Genomic DNA, 18,101 nt, shown 5'->3' with positions numbered 1-18,101 from the left:
ATTCTCAATGACCGTGTAGTGTAGGGCAGCGCTGTGGGAATTCCATTGGCATTGAAAGCAAGTTTTATGACTTGCCTAGATAGCCGAGCGGTCTAACGCGCTGTTCCTGTACTGCTAGGAGACAGATTCCGTAGGTCGAGAGTTCAACCCCGGGCTGGGGCGGAAGTGGGTATCCTTATAAAAGTGAATTTCTTTGTGCTTTCTATATTAATATTTCTTCACTTAGGGCAGTTATGTTAGTTTAAGAGTTGTTGTAAATTGTGCTTTATATACATATATATATATATATATATATATATATATATATATATATATATATATATAAATATATATATCATTTAAAATAGATTCTCTGGAACTACATACAATTGAACTTCAGAATCATTTACAAAGAGGTCTTGGATATTATGGATATATAAGCTCAACTGAGTTTGAAGTTCGCACCACTTATTCTTAAAAATTAAATGTAATTTTACCTCAAAATCTCAAGATATTCTGAAGTCGAGTTCAGTGGGGTTTGAATGTACATATACATACCTATTTAACACCCTCTCATACAGAGGTCCAAGTTTGAACAAAGGATTATATCCTTCCTGACCTTGTGGCACATATCTTTCATTATCATTCAGATGGAAGAATGCCATCAGAGATAGGAACCTGTCCTGTGGCATGATACTGGCAAATACTCATGGTGTTGAAATCACAGGATCAGTTGACCAGTAATCCTTCACATCCAGTTGACGAACCAGTCCCATAGTAATTATTAGAGAGATGAACTGCTTCATTTCATTTAGATTTGTGGCATGCCATTTAAGAAAGTGACTGTTAGGTTTCAGATGCCAAGTTGCTAACTGTTGCTCTGCATACAAATTACTCTGAAGTGCCATAATTTCAAAGTCTTCATTGTGAAAAAAAGACTAAAATATTGCAATGGACTGGATTGGTCTTCTACATCTTTTTTCAATCCTGGATTTTTCCTATACCTCAACTGAGCTGACTCCTGACAGTCTCCAAGAACCCACTTATCTTCATCAATATAATTTTCAAACTGATCAGTCATTAGATCAAGGTCAAAGCTCTCAAACTCACAATCACTATCTTCATCTGCTATGAATTCTTGAATAAACGCCCCAAAATCCGATTCACCTTCTACCTCCATCAATATTTATCGTTTGCAAATACACGCACTTGCATAGCAACATATTGTAAGATTAGCAACATAAAAAAAGATACACCCCAAAAAGCAATAAAAACAAACAAAACATATGCATTTTTGACATCGAATTTAGTAAAGCATTTTTTCAGCATAAATAATAAATTACTCAATGAATCCTGTTCCTACAATTTTATTTTTTATCGATATAAAAACGATAACAGTATAAACACGACTGTGTTGCCTCAATAATCTCGCGCTTTTTACGTTCAGCAAGATATGGCAGGAAGGCACATGTACAATTTACTTACAGGAGATAGTTGTTGCACTATTAAGAAAATTGTTGACAAGAATCTGTCGATAAAATCTCAGAACATACTCTAAATAATCCCAATACACATTGCTGAACAAAATTGAACACATACTTTCATTTTAACCAGAAGAAAACAAAGGTTAAGGTCGACAAGTACTGCAACTCTGTATTCATTTTCTTGAACGGTAAGACTAAGGTTTGAAATAAAAAAAAAATATTGATTATATCTTCATTTCTGAGTATATATCGTTAATAAACTTTAAATTTATATTTCACGGAATTTTCATATGTTTAGATGCCTGATTTCTGTTAAGAAAAATAAATGTACTTAAGCTTAAAACAACCCCATACTGACGAAATTATCGTTAAGACCATGTTGACATTTCTGAACAATAATTCAACTTTTAAACAGTAAAACATGTCAAAATATTAACTTTAAAATTTCAGATAAATTATTTTTGTGTAGGTTATTTAAGCGTTTTTACTTTTGGGGGAAATAAACAGGGTAAATGATATTTTTTTTAAAGTAAAAGTTACCAAGCACTGTTTTCATACTGAAACCCAACATATTGGGCTACCGCACGCAAGTGTTTTTGACGTCAGACCCAATATGATGGGTTGCCGCACACAAAGGGTTAAGTTAAACCTGTGCACTTTGTATTTGCTAGAACAGTTTACACTATTTGGTCACTACCATGTTATTTCTTGCTGTGCTGTACTTTTTCTTATGATAGCAACCTGCACTATGACAGTAATGTTTATTAAACATATACCTGTACATTGTTAACAAGGTACAGACTAATAGGTTTTTATAGTCATATAAGGTATGTCTAGTTCCATCTTTAATTGACATATGTCCACAATTTCATTTCTTTACTCTATATCCCATACTTGGGGACTATGCAGCTGTACCATCTGCATAATTTGCCAATTACATAATGATATACTTATATATATATATAATCTCATTACTTTCTCCCAACTATGGGAAGTTAATCGCTCAGCATTAAGATCAGGTGCTTGTTGTATGAGTGGGAGCATGTGGTCTATCTTTGGTGAGCATTTCTTACCAAGATTAAGATTCTCCAGTTGTGTACTCTATTCCTAATCTATTCAGGTGCATGTGAACATGCCTTGTATATAGGCAAGCATTTCTTGCCCTCAGCCATCACCATACAGGTGCTAGTGAGCATGTGTTCACATAGGCAAGTTGCCCTCAGCCTGCAGGATTCTCAGAGCATACAACTGTTTACAGTTATATAACTAGAACTTGGTTCTGATGCTGGGAGATTGACTCAGTTTATCTTTGTATAAGCTGCATGAACCCTCAAGGCAAATATTGTAGAATGTTTTAGTACCCTTGCAGAAATAAATCCTGGAGGGTCAGGAGAAGTCAGGATATCCTGGGATTTTCCTGAGATATCTTGACATGTCCTGCTCTCCAAAATTTTTGCTCCTGACAATTGTCAAATCCTGAGATATCCTGACATCAGGCACAGGATTTTGTCAGGAAATATCAGGACTTCATGTTAACTCTTCACCAGAACAAGATTTTCCCAGGATTTTTCAGGACTTTTACAAGAGATCAAGTCCTGACATAAGGAAATCTCAGGACTCTTGACATTTTCTGAACTAAAACCAGCTGAATCAAATAAGTCCTGGGATATCTTGAGCAATTTAGAAATGTATTCAGTGGAGAATTTCAATGTAGATTTTACGTAATTGTGGACATTTGTGTCTTCGATTTCTGGTTTGTTTTGATCAGTATAACGATGTATATGAATTCAACATACTGAAAAATGCTTTTTCTCTGGCTCAATGTAACATGAATCATTTAGTTCCTTGACATATTCAATTCTTCAAATATTTCAGTATAATTCATGCAATAGGTTTATAAGGTTTATAATACAGTCAGCATTGGTCGGTATCTGGGAACATTTATTGTAGCCTAGCTAAGGATTGGCATGATAAAAAAAAAAATACATATCAAATCTACTGAATTTTGTAAGATTAAAGTTTGTAGAAGTAATGGATTTTTGTTAAACATGTTAAAAGGGAGGATAGTGTGTGTGTTGTGGTTGGTGGTGGTTGGGGGGGGGGGGTTGGGGTTGAAGGGGTAGTAATAATCATGTGGTTGATTAAACAAGCAAAAAATATCAGCATTTACATGTATCTGAAAAATTTAAAGTTGAACTGGATAGTTATACTGATCATCTTTCCAGGGTGAAAAGAACTTAAAGGGGGGGGGGGGGGGGGCTATATAAACATAATATTGAGACACATGATTATTTTTCGATTTGCTCATATAACATTTAGACAGGGATGTCAAACTCACTTTACAATTTTTTAAAATCATTATCAGGTTTAATAAAATGAAAATAATTAAATGTTGGTGTGTGGATATAATGCCAGAGAAGTTCTTAAACATTCAAGTTACCTGATTTTTCTTTTATAATTTTCAGCAGTGCATGCATGCATTTTTTGCCATGAGCATCTCACTAACATGCAGAGCCATAGGAAAATGCTTCAACAATTTAAGTGTATCTTATCATCAGCAAGTACATATTAATCTAATTTGATTTCTGTAAAATACAAAATAGACATATCAAATTACTAGGCTTGTCTGTCCTTAATATACTCATGCACTGAAAAGACTTAAAATTTTATAAGTGATAGGGATGATCGGGGGTTAATTTTTTGGATTTTCACATAAGAATTTTGAGTTTTAATTGGTTTTCAAGTTATTTAAACATTAAACTGAATATATGATTCTATATGTCAGCCTGCCAGGAATTCTGCTTTTTGAGAACATGTTTGATTTAAAACTGAAAAAAAATATGCTTTGATTATTTAACTTTTTTTTGCAGAACCCAAGGAAAAGTACCTGAAGGCTGAAATCATTTAGCATACTCAAATGAAGACCAGTGAAAAAATGGGTGACATTAACACTGCTATGTGGTCAAAGGTTAGTGCACTTAATTGTGTCAGCAAGAAAATTCAAACGGGAGGGAAAGATGGGATGACTAGACTGTGAAGGAGCGGAGATGATCTGTGAGCATGATCAATCAGTGACATAACCATGCATTATAAGTTACTAGACTATAAAGTATCAGATCTCATTATTTACAGAATTATAATCTTGTTGATGATTTAATGTTCCAGTATATTCTTTAAATTATTTATGGCAGATTAGTACTGAAAATAATGAATAATGTAATGAAGATGTGGAGTTTCATGCTTCTGAATTTTGATATAAGCTAGCATTTAAGATTTTTGAATTGTAGCTAATATTTCATAGAGATTTCCCCGATTTCTGGTTTCTCTGATTTTTTTCTGATAAGCTGAATTTTTTCCCCTATACTTCATATTTTTGTTAAAATTTCATGCTTTCAAAATACAATTTTGTACCTTTAATTAGTTTTATTTTGGTATACCTGAGCTTAATGGTCATTTTTGAGGTTTTTCATTGTTCTTTGAAAATAATATTATAACAGTGTATTATTTGAATTTGGAATTATTTTGATTATTGGAATTTGGGGTTTTCAAGAAGAAAACCCTTAGTTAGACTAACTTAGACAACTAACAAGAATTTCTACTGTTTGTTGTGTTTAGAGCGACTAACTTAGACAACTAACATGAATTTTCTCATAAATATTGGGTTAGTCCATACTATCTTTGACAACTAATATGAGTTTTCTTCATAATAACTGCCTGAGTTGAAACTCAAGGAATGATTTCAACATCCCTGTCATTCATACCTTAATTTTTGTTAAAGTCATTTTAAATTTTATTTTTAATTTCCATTTGATTATATATTGGGTATTTTATTCTATTTTATGGTGTTGATTGTGCTGGTGTTCTTTTTTAATGTATTTTATTTTGTTTTGTTGACTTAGTCCCAGGGCTTAGTCAGTCTCCATTTGTGTCAACAGGGTTAGTTGGCGCACGCATAATGGGGGGGGGGGGGTTAGTCATGCCTGGCACAACTAACCGTAATGGGGCTTAGTAATACACATGTCTTGCTGATCCAATGTAAAGAACCCATCAAAGACAACATATGTCTGTTTTTCCAATTACTATCCAAGCACTGTACTCCCAAAGATTACATAATTCCATGCAAACTAGCGTAAATCTTACTTCCATCACTGAATTCTATAGGCTAACGTTACCCTTTGAGGTTAATCTTCACTAACCTTGCTGTTCTCTTTCTAGAAGCATCGACCGCCGCATAAAAAAATAAAGTGCCCCGCCACAGCATGATACGCCCGTCAAATATTGTTCAATTATCACAAACAGTTCAGAGTGCAAGAAAATCAAGTCAACCTTGATACAAGGATTTCCAAGATTTTTCCATTCCTTATAATATTTGTTTATACATTTCCTATGGTGTAGGCATGAATTATAACAAATATAACATTATCGATCCTCAACTGGTTGTGTTAGAGCTTGACAAATACCCATCTGCAGCCCCCCCCCCCCCCCCCCACACACACACACACACACACAGTGACAGTGACACACACACAATCTTTCATATTTGTGAGACATGATGCTCTGATATTTGTTCGTCAATGTTTTCAAAAAATAAAATAAAAATATCAATTAAACAATATCAATTTAGTCTTAACTTAATCTATACCAAATTAATTTTAAAATAAAAAACTGGCCATCTGGCCATCAAATGACATATGCTATAAACTGACCAGCAGTTCTTCTGTCTAATTCCCAAAGGATACAGATAAGAGCTTGATCAGAGATCCTCTAACAGAAATGATTGAGACAGCTAGCCTTCCTACACTGAACTCATTAATTATTCTTTAACTGGATGCATGTCCACTCATTACTCCCAAGGGATGAATGGATCTGCGCTATCTGCTTTGTAGTGCATTTAAAATGAATATTTATGTCATTCAGAAAATAAATGTGAATACAAAGATTTTTTTTTTCAATTTGTTACAAAGATTTATAAAAAGAAAAAAAAATTGTAATCTTGATGCAACATTTTTAATAAGGTTTCTGCTAGACTCTTAGATTTGTAGGGACTATCTACCATAATTAATTTTTTTAAAACACTTTCTTTTTTTTTTCTTTAGATTCAATGTCAGACTGGTTTTAAGCTGCAATTCACATGGACAACGGGCATGCTAATTCCAATATCCCCCCCCCAAGTATAATTAGTTTTAATTAATTAGTTTATTATACAATATCAAACTAGTTTATTGTATAATATCAAATTAGTTCTAATTACTTTTCACCAAATTCATTTTAAAAGTTAGGCTAGCCCACAAAAACTATTTAATCCAACACGGCTGATTCCTCTGCCCAATTCCCAAGAGACATAGATAACACCTGCTTGATCAGAGATGCTCTACCACTTAGCTCGATCCTCACACTAAACTCATTAATTTCTCTCTAATTTGACATGCAATTTTCTGTTACCAAAATTCTCCTTGACCAGTGCTTGATAATTACACCCATGGGAGAGGTGGAATTTCTCTTGTAACATTATATTTCTTATAGATTGCTGTAAAGTATACAATGAAAAAAATTAGTATTTTCTTGATTTTAACATTTTTTGATAAGGATACTGCAACACTTTTACATTTTTTGGGATTGTGTAATTAAATAGTAAAAAGATAGTTTTTTTTTTAAAAATTTCACTTAAATTAAAGGTCACAGTGACCTTGAAATAGGTCGCGACACACCTTCTACCTAAGATGCATAAATTGGCCAAGTTTGATGATTCTAAGTCTAATAGTTTTCTAGTTATCAGCCAGACAGGATTTTTCCATATTTGGCCATAGCATCTTAATTAAATGTCAGAACGACCTACTTTTAGTGCTCGACACACCTTCTACCCAAGAAGTATCAGCTGACAAAGTTTGATAATCCTAGGCCTAATAGTATTAAAGTTATGAGCCGGAAACGAGAAAAGCTAACAGACAGACAGACGAACAGACGGACGGACATGAACGCCATAACATAATACGTCCCGTCTAAAGACGGGTGTATAAAAATCACTGAATCAAAGATTGAAACGCTCGACAATAAATTACTTTTGGAGATAAACACGACAAGGTGTATTACAGCATTCTCCTCCGATCTTACAAGGCACTGCAGACGCTCCCATTGTCACTTCCACTGTGACATCAGATTCACTCCAGTCAAGCTCGTCCTTTTCCGTAACCGGAAAAGAGTTAGTTTGGGGTTACAGAAACGGCCGAGTAGCTACGATTACTTTCGGCTCTGTGTGAAGTGTGCACATTACGGATCGAACTTTCACTTAAACGTGGGTCATATATTTAACTGAGTATGGCATGTTACCAAAATGTGAAAACATTAGGACCTACATTAAATATATATTTCAAGTACATGTATATGGACTGTAAAATATACCTGTATTATACAGATTTAATACAAAATGGTATAACCTTTCTTTTGCAGATAAGATCACAGGTATATCTTCTTTTCTATTTGTTTTCCTCTCCATTTGTTCATTTCATCGTTCAGTTGTTTGATTTTATTTTTATCCTGGTGACAGATTTCTTTCTTACATTCAGTTATAAATGAATTTGATAGAAAGGCATTTATTTCATATTTTACGGCAAGAATAAAAAATTCTGGTTTACATTGTGACACTCCTTTAAGATGATAAACATGTATTACAAAAGCGGATTGATACTTTCATCTCTTGATGCCGAAAAATACGGTTTAAGAAATAAAGATATTGTGATTCGTCCATTCATTTCAATGTCAGTAAGAGACACAATTTAGTGTGCAAATCCCGAAGTTTGGTATAAAAAAAAAATTAAAAATATCTATATGGCAGAATTCATTATATTGCCACCCTTGCTTTAATGCCAAAATCTGTCTTGGACAAAAGTTTGCAATATACAGAGGTAGCACTGTATTTATTTACATTCAGTTATTTGTAATTGAAAGCAAACTCAATTACAAATACTTTCAATTACTTTGAAATTACTGTATTTAAATACAGTAAATTATAATTACTCGCTTTAATTACCATCCCTGCTTATAGGTCACCCGAGTATCATGTAACAACTTTCCCACAATTCATTGGTTCATGATTTGAATCAGAGGCTATAAAATTCACAATTTTGAAAGAAGCACCCTTGCTCATCATAACTGCATGCTTAATTTTTTTTTTACTTAATACCCAGAAGCAGAAGAGCACTGGATTATCAAAGAAATAATGCATAAATAATGATGATCAGTAGAGCCCCACCCCAAAGGAAACCCTGACCCTGCCACCACACATTTCATGATTTTGGAAGAGGCATCCTTGCTCATTATAACTATACATTTAGTTTGTTTCTTTAATACCAATAAGCAGAGGAGAAGATTTCCATTATGTCATCATAATCATGCACTTAGTTCATTGGCTAAATACCCAGGAGAAGAGAAGAGCTTCTGCATAAATATGACTAATCATGACTTTGTTCTTGAAAAGATCATTTTTATAGAATTTTCCTATACTTTCCTATGTAAAACGTTGATCACCCACTGTAGCCCTGCCCTATAACTGGGGGGTTCTAATCTGAAAAAACTTGAATCCCTTTCACCAAAGGATGCTTTATAGCAAGTTTGTTTGAAATTGACCCAGCGGTTTTTAAGAAGAAGTTGAAAATGTTAAAAGTTTACAGACGGACAGCTAGACTACAGACAAAGAGCTTTCATCTCAGGTGAGCTAAAAATTAGGGATGTCAACAAATATTCAACATTCAAATATTCATTCAATGAGTTGATATTCAAATATGAATTTAAGATTCGAATATTCGGTATTTTTCAGATTTCATTAAAAGAATTACTGCGATTTATAAATTTTGATTAGATATCCCCTTTTAATTTACAAGCGATCAATTTTGATCGCCTGATTTCTTTCACTTCTTCGTTATTGTATAGATCTACTAAATTATTTTGTTTTGAGTAAGGTGTTAATGAATTATACATTAATGCTTTATGTATAATACAAAACGTATTTTCATACTTTTTTTTTTTTTAAATACAATCGGATATAGAATCAAGGACAACAAAAGGAAAATCTTCTTAGAATGTCTAAAAGACGTGAAGAGAATACTTATCTTAATAAATGTAATTGATCATTGAAAGGATGTTCGATGGAAGTTGTCTGTAATTAAATTTTGTAAACAGCTCAGTTTCAGAATAAATGTGTAAATTACTTGATTATCACGGGTTGTACATAATCCTGAATTTTATTTTCATTATCGGGAAAATAATTAATTACCTAGGAAAATTATCTATGGAAATGTTTGTTTATATTTTAAAAATATTGTATCAAAGATTATGATCATATTTCTTATTAGGCCGATATTTGTAATTAATTGCACATATTGAAATCTGAACAGTATACGACTATCCTGCCTTTGGTAAGACGACTGGTTCCTCAGTTGGAGCTACTATAAAAACACATGTTTGTATAATTTGTTAAAACTGTACTTTTCTACATTTAAATCAAATATGTATTTCAAACATTGATAAATATCAAAAAGAATTTCTTATTCTACACCTACAAAAGTCTTCATACAATTTTACTTCCAATATAAGAATACCTACGCTAAACCTTTCATGAAAGTAGGATGATACATATTTAAACTTAACCAGATTTAATTTATTTTATCGAATATTTGAATATATTCGAATACTTTCATTGAATATTCGAATATGAATTATCGACAAAATTGACATCCCTACTAAAAATCAATCACCCTATTGGACAAATGCACAGCAATATTCACTTGTCTGTAATTTTTTTCACTCATACTTGACAAGGGGAAAAGCTGTAATGCCAAGCACTGTTGTTCTCCATTAAAACTTTGCTTAATTTAGTCATATTCATGGTCATGACTATTAAACCCCTATTACTTTAAGATGGTTTATAGGTACTCACCTTTGCCTGTTTTTCAGTGGACAACAATGAAAACAATGGGAGGACATATAGTGGTTCTGTACAGACTTCTTGGGACTGACCCTCCTCTTCAGAATCCTGATTTTATAAAGTTAATTTTATCATCATAATGCTATCAATTAAACAAATTTTCAAAAACAAGTCTCAAAGAAACATAAATTTCTTGATAGTTCTTTCTCTTTTCACTTAAGGTCAGACGATACATTCCTCAAATATCTGTTTTGTATATCTTAATATTGTATGGAAAATATTAAAAATTTTAAATACTTTCTGATTTCTAAACTGGTTTCTAATTGTCTTTTAAAAATTGAAACACTATAAAATGTGATATTGGCAAATTCAGTGTTTTCTAAAAGGATTTTATAGGAAACAACCACCTCCGGTATCTTGCACAAATTCATGGTAAGGTACCTCAATTTTTTGCGAGTAAACGTATTAAAGTAGCAATACTTCAATGACAAAATCTTAGAAGAAATTATATATTACTGAGGAATCATCTGTCCTTAAATAATGTAAGCAAATGTAAACAAAAGGCCCATGGTTATTGACAGTCAAATGAGCACCATGAGTTACTAAGTATCATGAGTTATTCAGGCTATCAGCACTTTCTGGGCCCATCTGGAACGAAACGAGAGGCCCAAGGACCACAACACTTACCTGAGTCACTTTGGCCCTTCTGTTTGCATCAGGTATTTTTTTTTAAATCAATACACATGCATTCCTGTGTCAAATTTTGATTGCAATTTGTGGTTGAACTTCTATGCGAGGCAGTAATTTGAACAAAATGATTGCTTAAGATTGATTGTATGTTGTTAAGGTCTTCCGTTTCCAACGGAAGACCTTCTACTGATTCTGATGGTTAAGATTATTAAGGTCTTCCGCTCCAGCAGGAGACCTTCTTCTGATTCTGATGGTTAAGATTATTCTTATTATTCTTTTTTTTTCCCTAGACACCAACTTTGAGACCTCATATCTTTCTCATTTCTCAAAGGATTTTGTTCAAATTTGCAGGGTTTATAGACGTTACAAAACTCTACCAGAATGCTGTCAAACATTTCAAAAATCCACTTCTGCTTTTGGGTTATCTCCCTTTAAATGAAATTTTAGGAGGCTTCATTTCCAGACAAAGGCTCCGAGACTACAAAAGCTGGAGTAGAAATTCTACCGAATTTAAATAACAGAAGCATTGAAGTTGTGCACATCGGTTTTTGTTTTTCAATTTCTGTATTCAAAATGGCTCTAGAGAGGGGTAAAAAATTAGTACACCTAAAAGAGAGAAAACTGACACATATTTTCCTTTTTATTTTCTTAACTAAAAATATTTTGATAAAACATGTATAATAAAAGTTGTGCAAAATTTTAAGGCCTTTCATTTGACACCATTAAAAAGGGTCTGGCCCATAAAAATTAGAGATCTGGAGCCCTCTAAAGTTGCTCTATAACTCAAAAACGGTAAACATTTCGAAAAATCTGCCGTAAATTAAAGTTGTTATTTAACATCTTATTGATTTAAAGAAAATGTTAATTTGTTTAAGTCTTGTGTTCTAAATGAGCTAGAAGCATAACACATATACAGGTAAGTGTTTTCATTCAGCAAGTAAACAAGAGCTCTTTATGTGTGTAATTAGAATAAACTTACTATAAATAATAAACCTAGCTATGTTAGATGCTTATATTCTTTAGGATCAGGTTTTTGAAGTATTCTGTGCTTTGTTTCCAAATTATTTACTGACAACTTTCCCTTTTATTTCATTTATTTTCAAATTTGGATAAACCAGTCTACTAAACAGGGAAAAAAGATAATGTTTTCTTCTTATCATATAGAAACAAACAATAAAGTTAAAAAATAAAACAAAACTTTAAACACAGACTATTCACAGCCATTAAGTACACGCCTTTTACATTCACCTTGTGTGTTTACAATTATGTAACCCTTCCCTTGATAGCACGTGGCAAAGGAGGTCTCTGGTGATCAATCGGCATGTGAACCAGCGACCTAAGATCATACACAAAACAAATCATAGAATGGTCATTCCAAATACATTTTGTAAACTAAGTGATGAGTGGATAAATATGTTGAATCTTTCAGATTATTTCATAATATCTTTGATTAAATCGCTAGTACATTTCAATTTATATTTTATTCGCTGAATTACAAGAAAGTTGCATATTTATTTTTATAAACATTGTACTTCTCGATATCAAGATAATTGCACTTTTTGGAAAATTACTTTAAAATCATTTCGAATCTTTATATGATTTCGTCTTACTGTTTATCACTCGCTCATTTTAATCAGCTAGTCTTAACTGCCTTTCACTTATTCACTTCAAATTCAATGCATTTTGAATGTCGAAAAGACCACTTTGTTTGCGTATTATTAATACGCAAAATTTAAAGAAACAGTTTATTCATCTCTCTAATGTTATTATTTAACGAGTTGCTATTTCTTTCATGAACATTAAACAGCATGTATATAATTATCACGATAATTGTACGTAGAGGTCACATTTTTAATTGTCAGGAAAATCGAAATAAAATTAAGTACTTTTGAGTTTGTATTATTTTCTTCCTTACTTATAATATTATTGCATACAAAATACTAGGTCGGACGCAAGAGACCTAAATATTTCACTTGTATTTGAAAATTCTATCGGACGTTGAATGAATTTTACCCGTTAATAAAGTGCCCCGCCACAGCATGATACGCCCGTCAAATATTGTTCAATTGTCATAAACAGTTAAGAGGGCAAGAAAATCATGTCAACCTTGATACAAGGATTTCAATGATTTTTCCATTACTTATAATATTTGTTTATACATCTCATGTGGTGTAGGCATTAATTATAACAAATATTACATTATAGATCCTAAACTGGTTGTGTTAGAGCTTGACAAATGCCCATCTGTAGCAGATAAGAGCTGCTTGATCAGAGATCCTCTAAAAGAAATGATTGAGACAGCTAGCCTTCCTAAACTTAACTCATTAATTAATCTTTAATTGGATGCATGTCCACTCATTATACTCCCAATGGATGAATGGATCTATACATACTATCTGCTTTGTAGTGCAATAAAAATGCATATTTATGTCATTCTGAAATTAAATTTGAAAACAAAGATTTATTTTAAAATTTGTTACAAAGATTTATAAAAAGAAAAAAAACTTGTGTAATCTTGATGCAACATTTTTAATAAGGTTCCTGCATTACTCTTAGACTTGTAGGGACTATCTACCAGAATTAAGATATTTTTTTTTTTGAATACTTGATTTTTTTAGATTTAAAGTCAGACTGGTTTTAAGCTACAATTCATTCCAATATCATCCCCCCCCCCCAAGAGTACAATTAGTTTTAATCATATTATACAATATCAAATTAGTTTATTATACAATATCAAATTAATTTATTATACAATATACATTTGCAGTATCTACAAAATGCATAAAAACATTTCAAGTACATTATCGATAAGTAATATTTATGAGAAAGTTAAATATCGAAAAAACTTAGTTTATCACTTAAAACCGGAAGTTGACGTTTTTGTTTCCGGTGGAATCTAACATATTTCAAAACAGTGAAAGAGATGCAATAAAGTGATGCAAACTTTAATTTAAAAAAGAAAAGTTAAAATTTTTGATTTTTTTGATCACTTCCTGTGACGACCAGAAGTTACGACTGACGCATTTAACCAAAATGGTTTTGCCTACTCCTCAAGGTCTGTTACTCATAAAAATTTGGTGTTTTAATCTTTTACCTGTTTTTGAGATCTCGCTCAGACAACTTCTCATTTTGAGGACTGAAAAACACGCAACCGGAAGTGAATTTTTTGAAAAGTATTTGAGGTTACTTTAGACATTTGCAGTCTGAATAACATGTTTAAAATTCATTTCAAATACTTTATCTATAAAGAATATTTATTGGAAAGTAAAATACTCAAATTATTTAGTTTTTCTCTTATAACCGGAAGTTGTTGTTTTTGTTTCCAGTGGGACCAACATCTTTCGAATCTGCGAAAAAGATGCAATAAAGTGACGCAATTTTTAACTAAATAAAGAAAAATTTAAATTTTCGATTTGTTTGATCACTTCCTGTGACGACCGGAAGTGACGCTGACGCTCTGAACCCAAATGGTGTTGGCTACATCTTAAGATCTGTTGCTCATATAAGTCTGGTGTCTTAATCTCTTACCGTTTCCGAGATCTTGCTCAGACAACTTCTCATTTTGAGGACAGAAAAACACGCGACCAGAAGAGAATTTTACAAAGATATTTGACATTACTCTAGACATTTGCAGTCTGAATAACATATTTAAAATTCATTTCAAATACTTTTTCTACAAAAGATATTAAGGACCCTCTCTACACTGCACCCTATTTTCAGGGTACTTTTGTGTAATTAGACTGACCCACCATTTGACATATGGATAGAATAAATTGTAATCTGAACTGTATTACATAATTTGAAATAAATCCAAGTATTCTAAACATTTTATTAGACCAAAATAGAGCATTTGAAAACTTTATTTACATGTATTTTATCCATTTGAGTAAGCAAAGGCAATTTTTCTTCATTATTACTTCATTGTCTTTGAAGATTTTTCCTGAATAAAAAAGGCACGCTCCCTATATTAAAAATGGGTTAATTAATTTCAAAGTAACCTCCTTTACGCTATATAATTTTCTCAAAGTCCAAAAAACATTTTTCATCAGTGTATAGAGGGTCCTTAATGGGAAAGAAAAATACTCAAATTATGTAGTTTTTCTCTTATATCCGGAAGATGATGTTTTTGTTTTCGGTGGGACCAACATATTTCAAAACTACAAAAGAGATGCAATAATGCGATGTAAGTATTGATTTAAAAAAGGAAAGTTGAAATTTAACGATTTCTTTGAACACTTCCATAAGCGACCGGAAGTACTGACGACGCACGAAAAGGCAATTTTGCAAATCTAGAAGTCATGTCCTATTATCTCTAACAAGTCTCCAGTTCATATCTTTAGCCGTTCCCTAGATCCTTCAAGGACAAAATTTCATTTTAAAATCAGGAAATTGTCCATAACTTGGCACTGGAACTGAATTTACCAAAAAACGGAATTTTATATAAAATTCATATGAAGACCTTTTATCCCTGAAAATTTCAAAGAAATTCATTGAACAATTTTCGAGAAATCGCGTGCACAAAATTTTGTCTAAAAAAAAAAAAGAATAATAATAAGAAGAAACAATAGAATCACTATAAGGTCTTCCGTGGAGATGGAAGACCTTAATAAGAAACAATAGAATCACTATAAGGCCTTCCGTGGAGACGGAAGATCTTAACTAGAAACTCTTTGCAAGCAATGAGAGGTCTTCCATCCGATTTTGAAAATAAAAACGTAAATTCCAGCTAAAAAGGTGATAAAAGAAATTCAGACACTCTGGAGATTCAACCCTGGTTGTCAGCATGAAAATCCAACGTGCTAACCATTAACCATTCACTTTTTTGCATCACTTCTTGTCACGACCGGAAGTAACGGCGATACAAGATTTCCTCACGATTCAAATAAACTGATGACTGACTACCAGCTCTGAAAGTTTTAGACTTCAGTCGTTTACTGTTGCCGAGGAATACTGTAGATTCCTTATTTTACGCGAGTACTTAATATCGCGAAATGGCCCAAGGGCGTCAAATCACGAGAACAAAAATTCGCGAATCATTGATTTATCTAGAGATTTTACATACATTAAAGCACTGTAAAAATAAAAGCGAGTAATTTTATTTCACGAGTGGTGCTTCTCGCGTAATTACGCGATAATTTATTCCTCGCGTATATTTAGGAATCTACAGTATTGTGAGAACAAATTCTAATTCTGAGGACAGGTAAACACGCGACCGGAAGTGAATTTAATAAAAAATCTCTGACGTTTCTCTACACATTTGCAGTATCTACAAAATGCATAAAAACATTTCAAGTACTTTATCGATAAGAAATATTTATGAGAAAGTTAAATATCGAAATAACGTAGTTTATCACCTAAAACCGGATGTTGACGTTTTTATTTCGGGTGGAATCTAACATATTTCAAAACAGCGAAGAAGATGCAGTAAGGTGATGCAAACTTTAATTTAAAAAAGAAAAGTTAAAATTTTTGATTTCTTTGATCACTTCCTGTGACGACCAGAAGTTACGACGGACGCGTTTAACCAAAATGGTTTTGCCTACTCCTCAAGGTCTGCTACTCATAAAAATTTGGTGTTTTAATCTTTTTTTGCCTGTTTTTTAGATCTCGCTCAGACAATTTTTCATTTTGAGGACAGAAAAACATGCGACCTGAAGTGAATTTTTGAAAGATATTTGAGGTTACTTTAGACCTTTGCAGTCTGAATAACATATTTAAAATTCATTTCAAATATAATATCTATAAAGAATATTTATAGGAAAGTAAAATACTCAAATTATGTAGTTTTTCTCTTATAACCGGAAGTTGTCGTTTTTGTTTCTGGTGGGACCAACATCTTTCGAATCTGCAAAAAAGATGCAATAAAGTGATGCAATTTTTAAATAGAAAAAGAAAAGTTGAAATTTTCGATTTCTTTGATCACTTCCTATGACGACCAGAAGTGACGGCTGACATTCTGAACCCAAGTGATTTTGGCTACATCTTAAGGTCTGTTGCTCATATAAATCTGGTGTCTTAATCTCTTACCGTTTCCGAGATCTTGCTCAGACAACTTCTCATTTTTAGGACAGAAAAACACATGACCGGAAGTTAATTTTTGAAAGATATTTGAGGTTACTGTAGACATTTGCTGTCTGAATAACATATTTAAAATTCATTCCAAATACTTTATCTACGAAAGATATTAATGGGAAAGAAAAATACTCAAATTATGTAGTTTTTCTCTTATAACCGGAAGTTGACGTTTTTGTTCCTGGTGGGACCAACATATTTCAAAACTACAAATGAGATGCAATAATGTGATGTAAGAATTGATTTAAAAAAGGAAAGTTGAAATTTAACGATTTCTTTGAACAAATCCGTAAGCGACCGGAAGTGCCGACGACGAACGAAAAGGTGCCCTCTCCAATCTAGAAATCATGTTCTATCATCTCTAACAAGTCTCCAGTTAATATCTTAAGCCATTCTTGAGAACACTCGCGGACAAAATTTCATTTTAAAATCAGAAAATTGTCCATAACTTGGCACTGGAACCGAATTTACGAAAAATCAGAATTTTATATAAAATTCATATCAACACATTTTATCCCTGAAAATTTGAAGGAAATTCATTGAATAGTTTTCGAGAAATCGCGTGCACAAAATTTTGTCTAAAAAAAAAAGAATAATAATAATAATAATAACTAGATGCGTTTCTTGTTGCTAGGGCAACAAGTGGTCTTCCGACCGAACTTTTCTCCAAAACGCTATGCTATCTCACTTCATTTAATACTTTATTGAAGGTATTTTTCGTTTACGTTTATGTAACACAGTCTTTCAACATAGATCATAATTATCAAAGGATTTCTGCAGAATCTCTGTAAACAAAGCTTTAAAAAATAAGCAAAAACTATCATACATGTCTTCACGGAGAAAAATATTATTTTCAACTGAAAAAAGAGAGAAACAATCTCCCATCCAAGCAGGATTCGAACGCACAACATACGTGAAAGTTTGGATCGGTCATATCTTTGCAATAAATGCATCAA

At 32.5% G+C, this 18,101-nt stretch overlaps 1 protein-coding gene across 1 annotated transcript in view; it reads right to left on the bottom strand.

Annotated features, from left to right (window-relative positions):
- LOC133206146 (probable ATP-dependent RNA helicase DHX37) overlaps positions 1-18,101 on the bottom strand; it is a 725,850-nt gene that overhangs the window by 342,092 nt on the left and 365,657 nt on the right. The window contains exon 13 of the mRNA XM_061342078.1: positions 10,396-10,491. Within this exon, the coding sequence (XP_061198062.1) occupies positions 10,396-10,491 (96 nt within the window). The remainder of the gene's footprint in view (positions 1-10,395; positions 10,492-18,101) is intronic.

This window comes from Saccostrea echinata, unplaced genomic scaffold, assembly GCF_033153115.1.
Source record: "Saccostrea echinata isolate AGI-Se365-2 ecotype Australia unplaced genomic scaffold, CSIRO_AGI_Sech_v1 ptg000054l, whole genome shotgun sequence".
In the NCBI taxonomy this organism is placed as follows: domain Eukaryota; kingdom Metazoa; phylum Mollusca; class Bivalvia; order Ostreida; family Ostreidae; genus Saccostrea; species Saccostrea echinata.
Note: the sequence above shows the minus strand (reverse complement) of the source record. Positions and strands in the feature narration are given on the sequence as shown.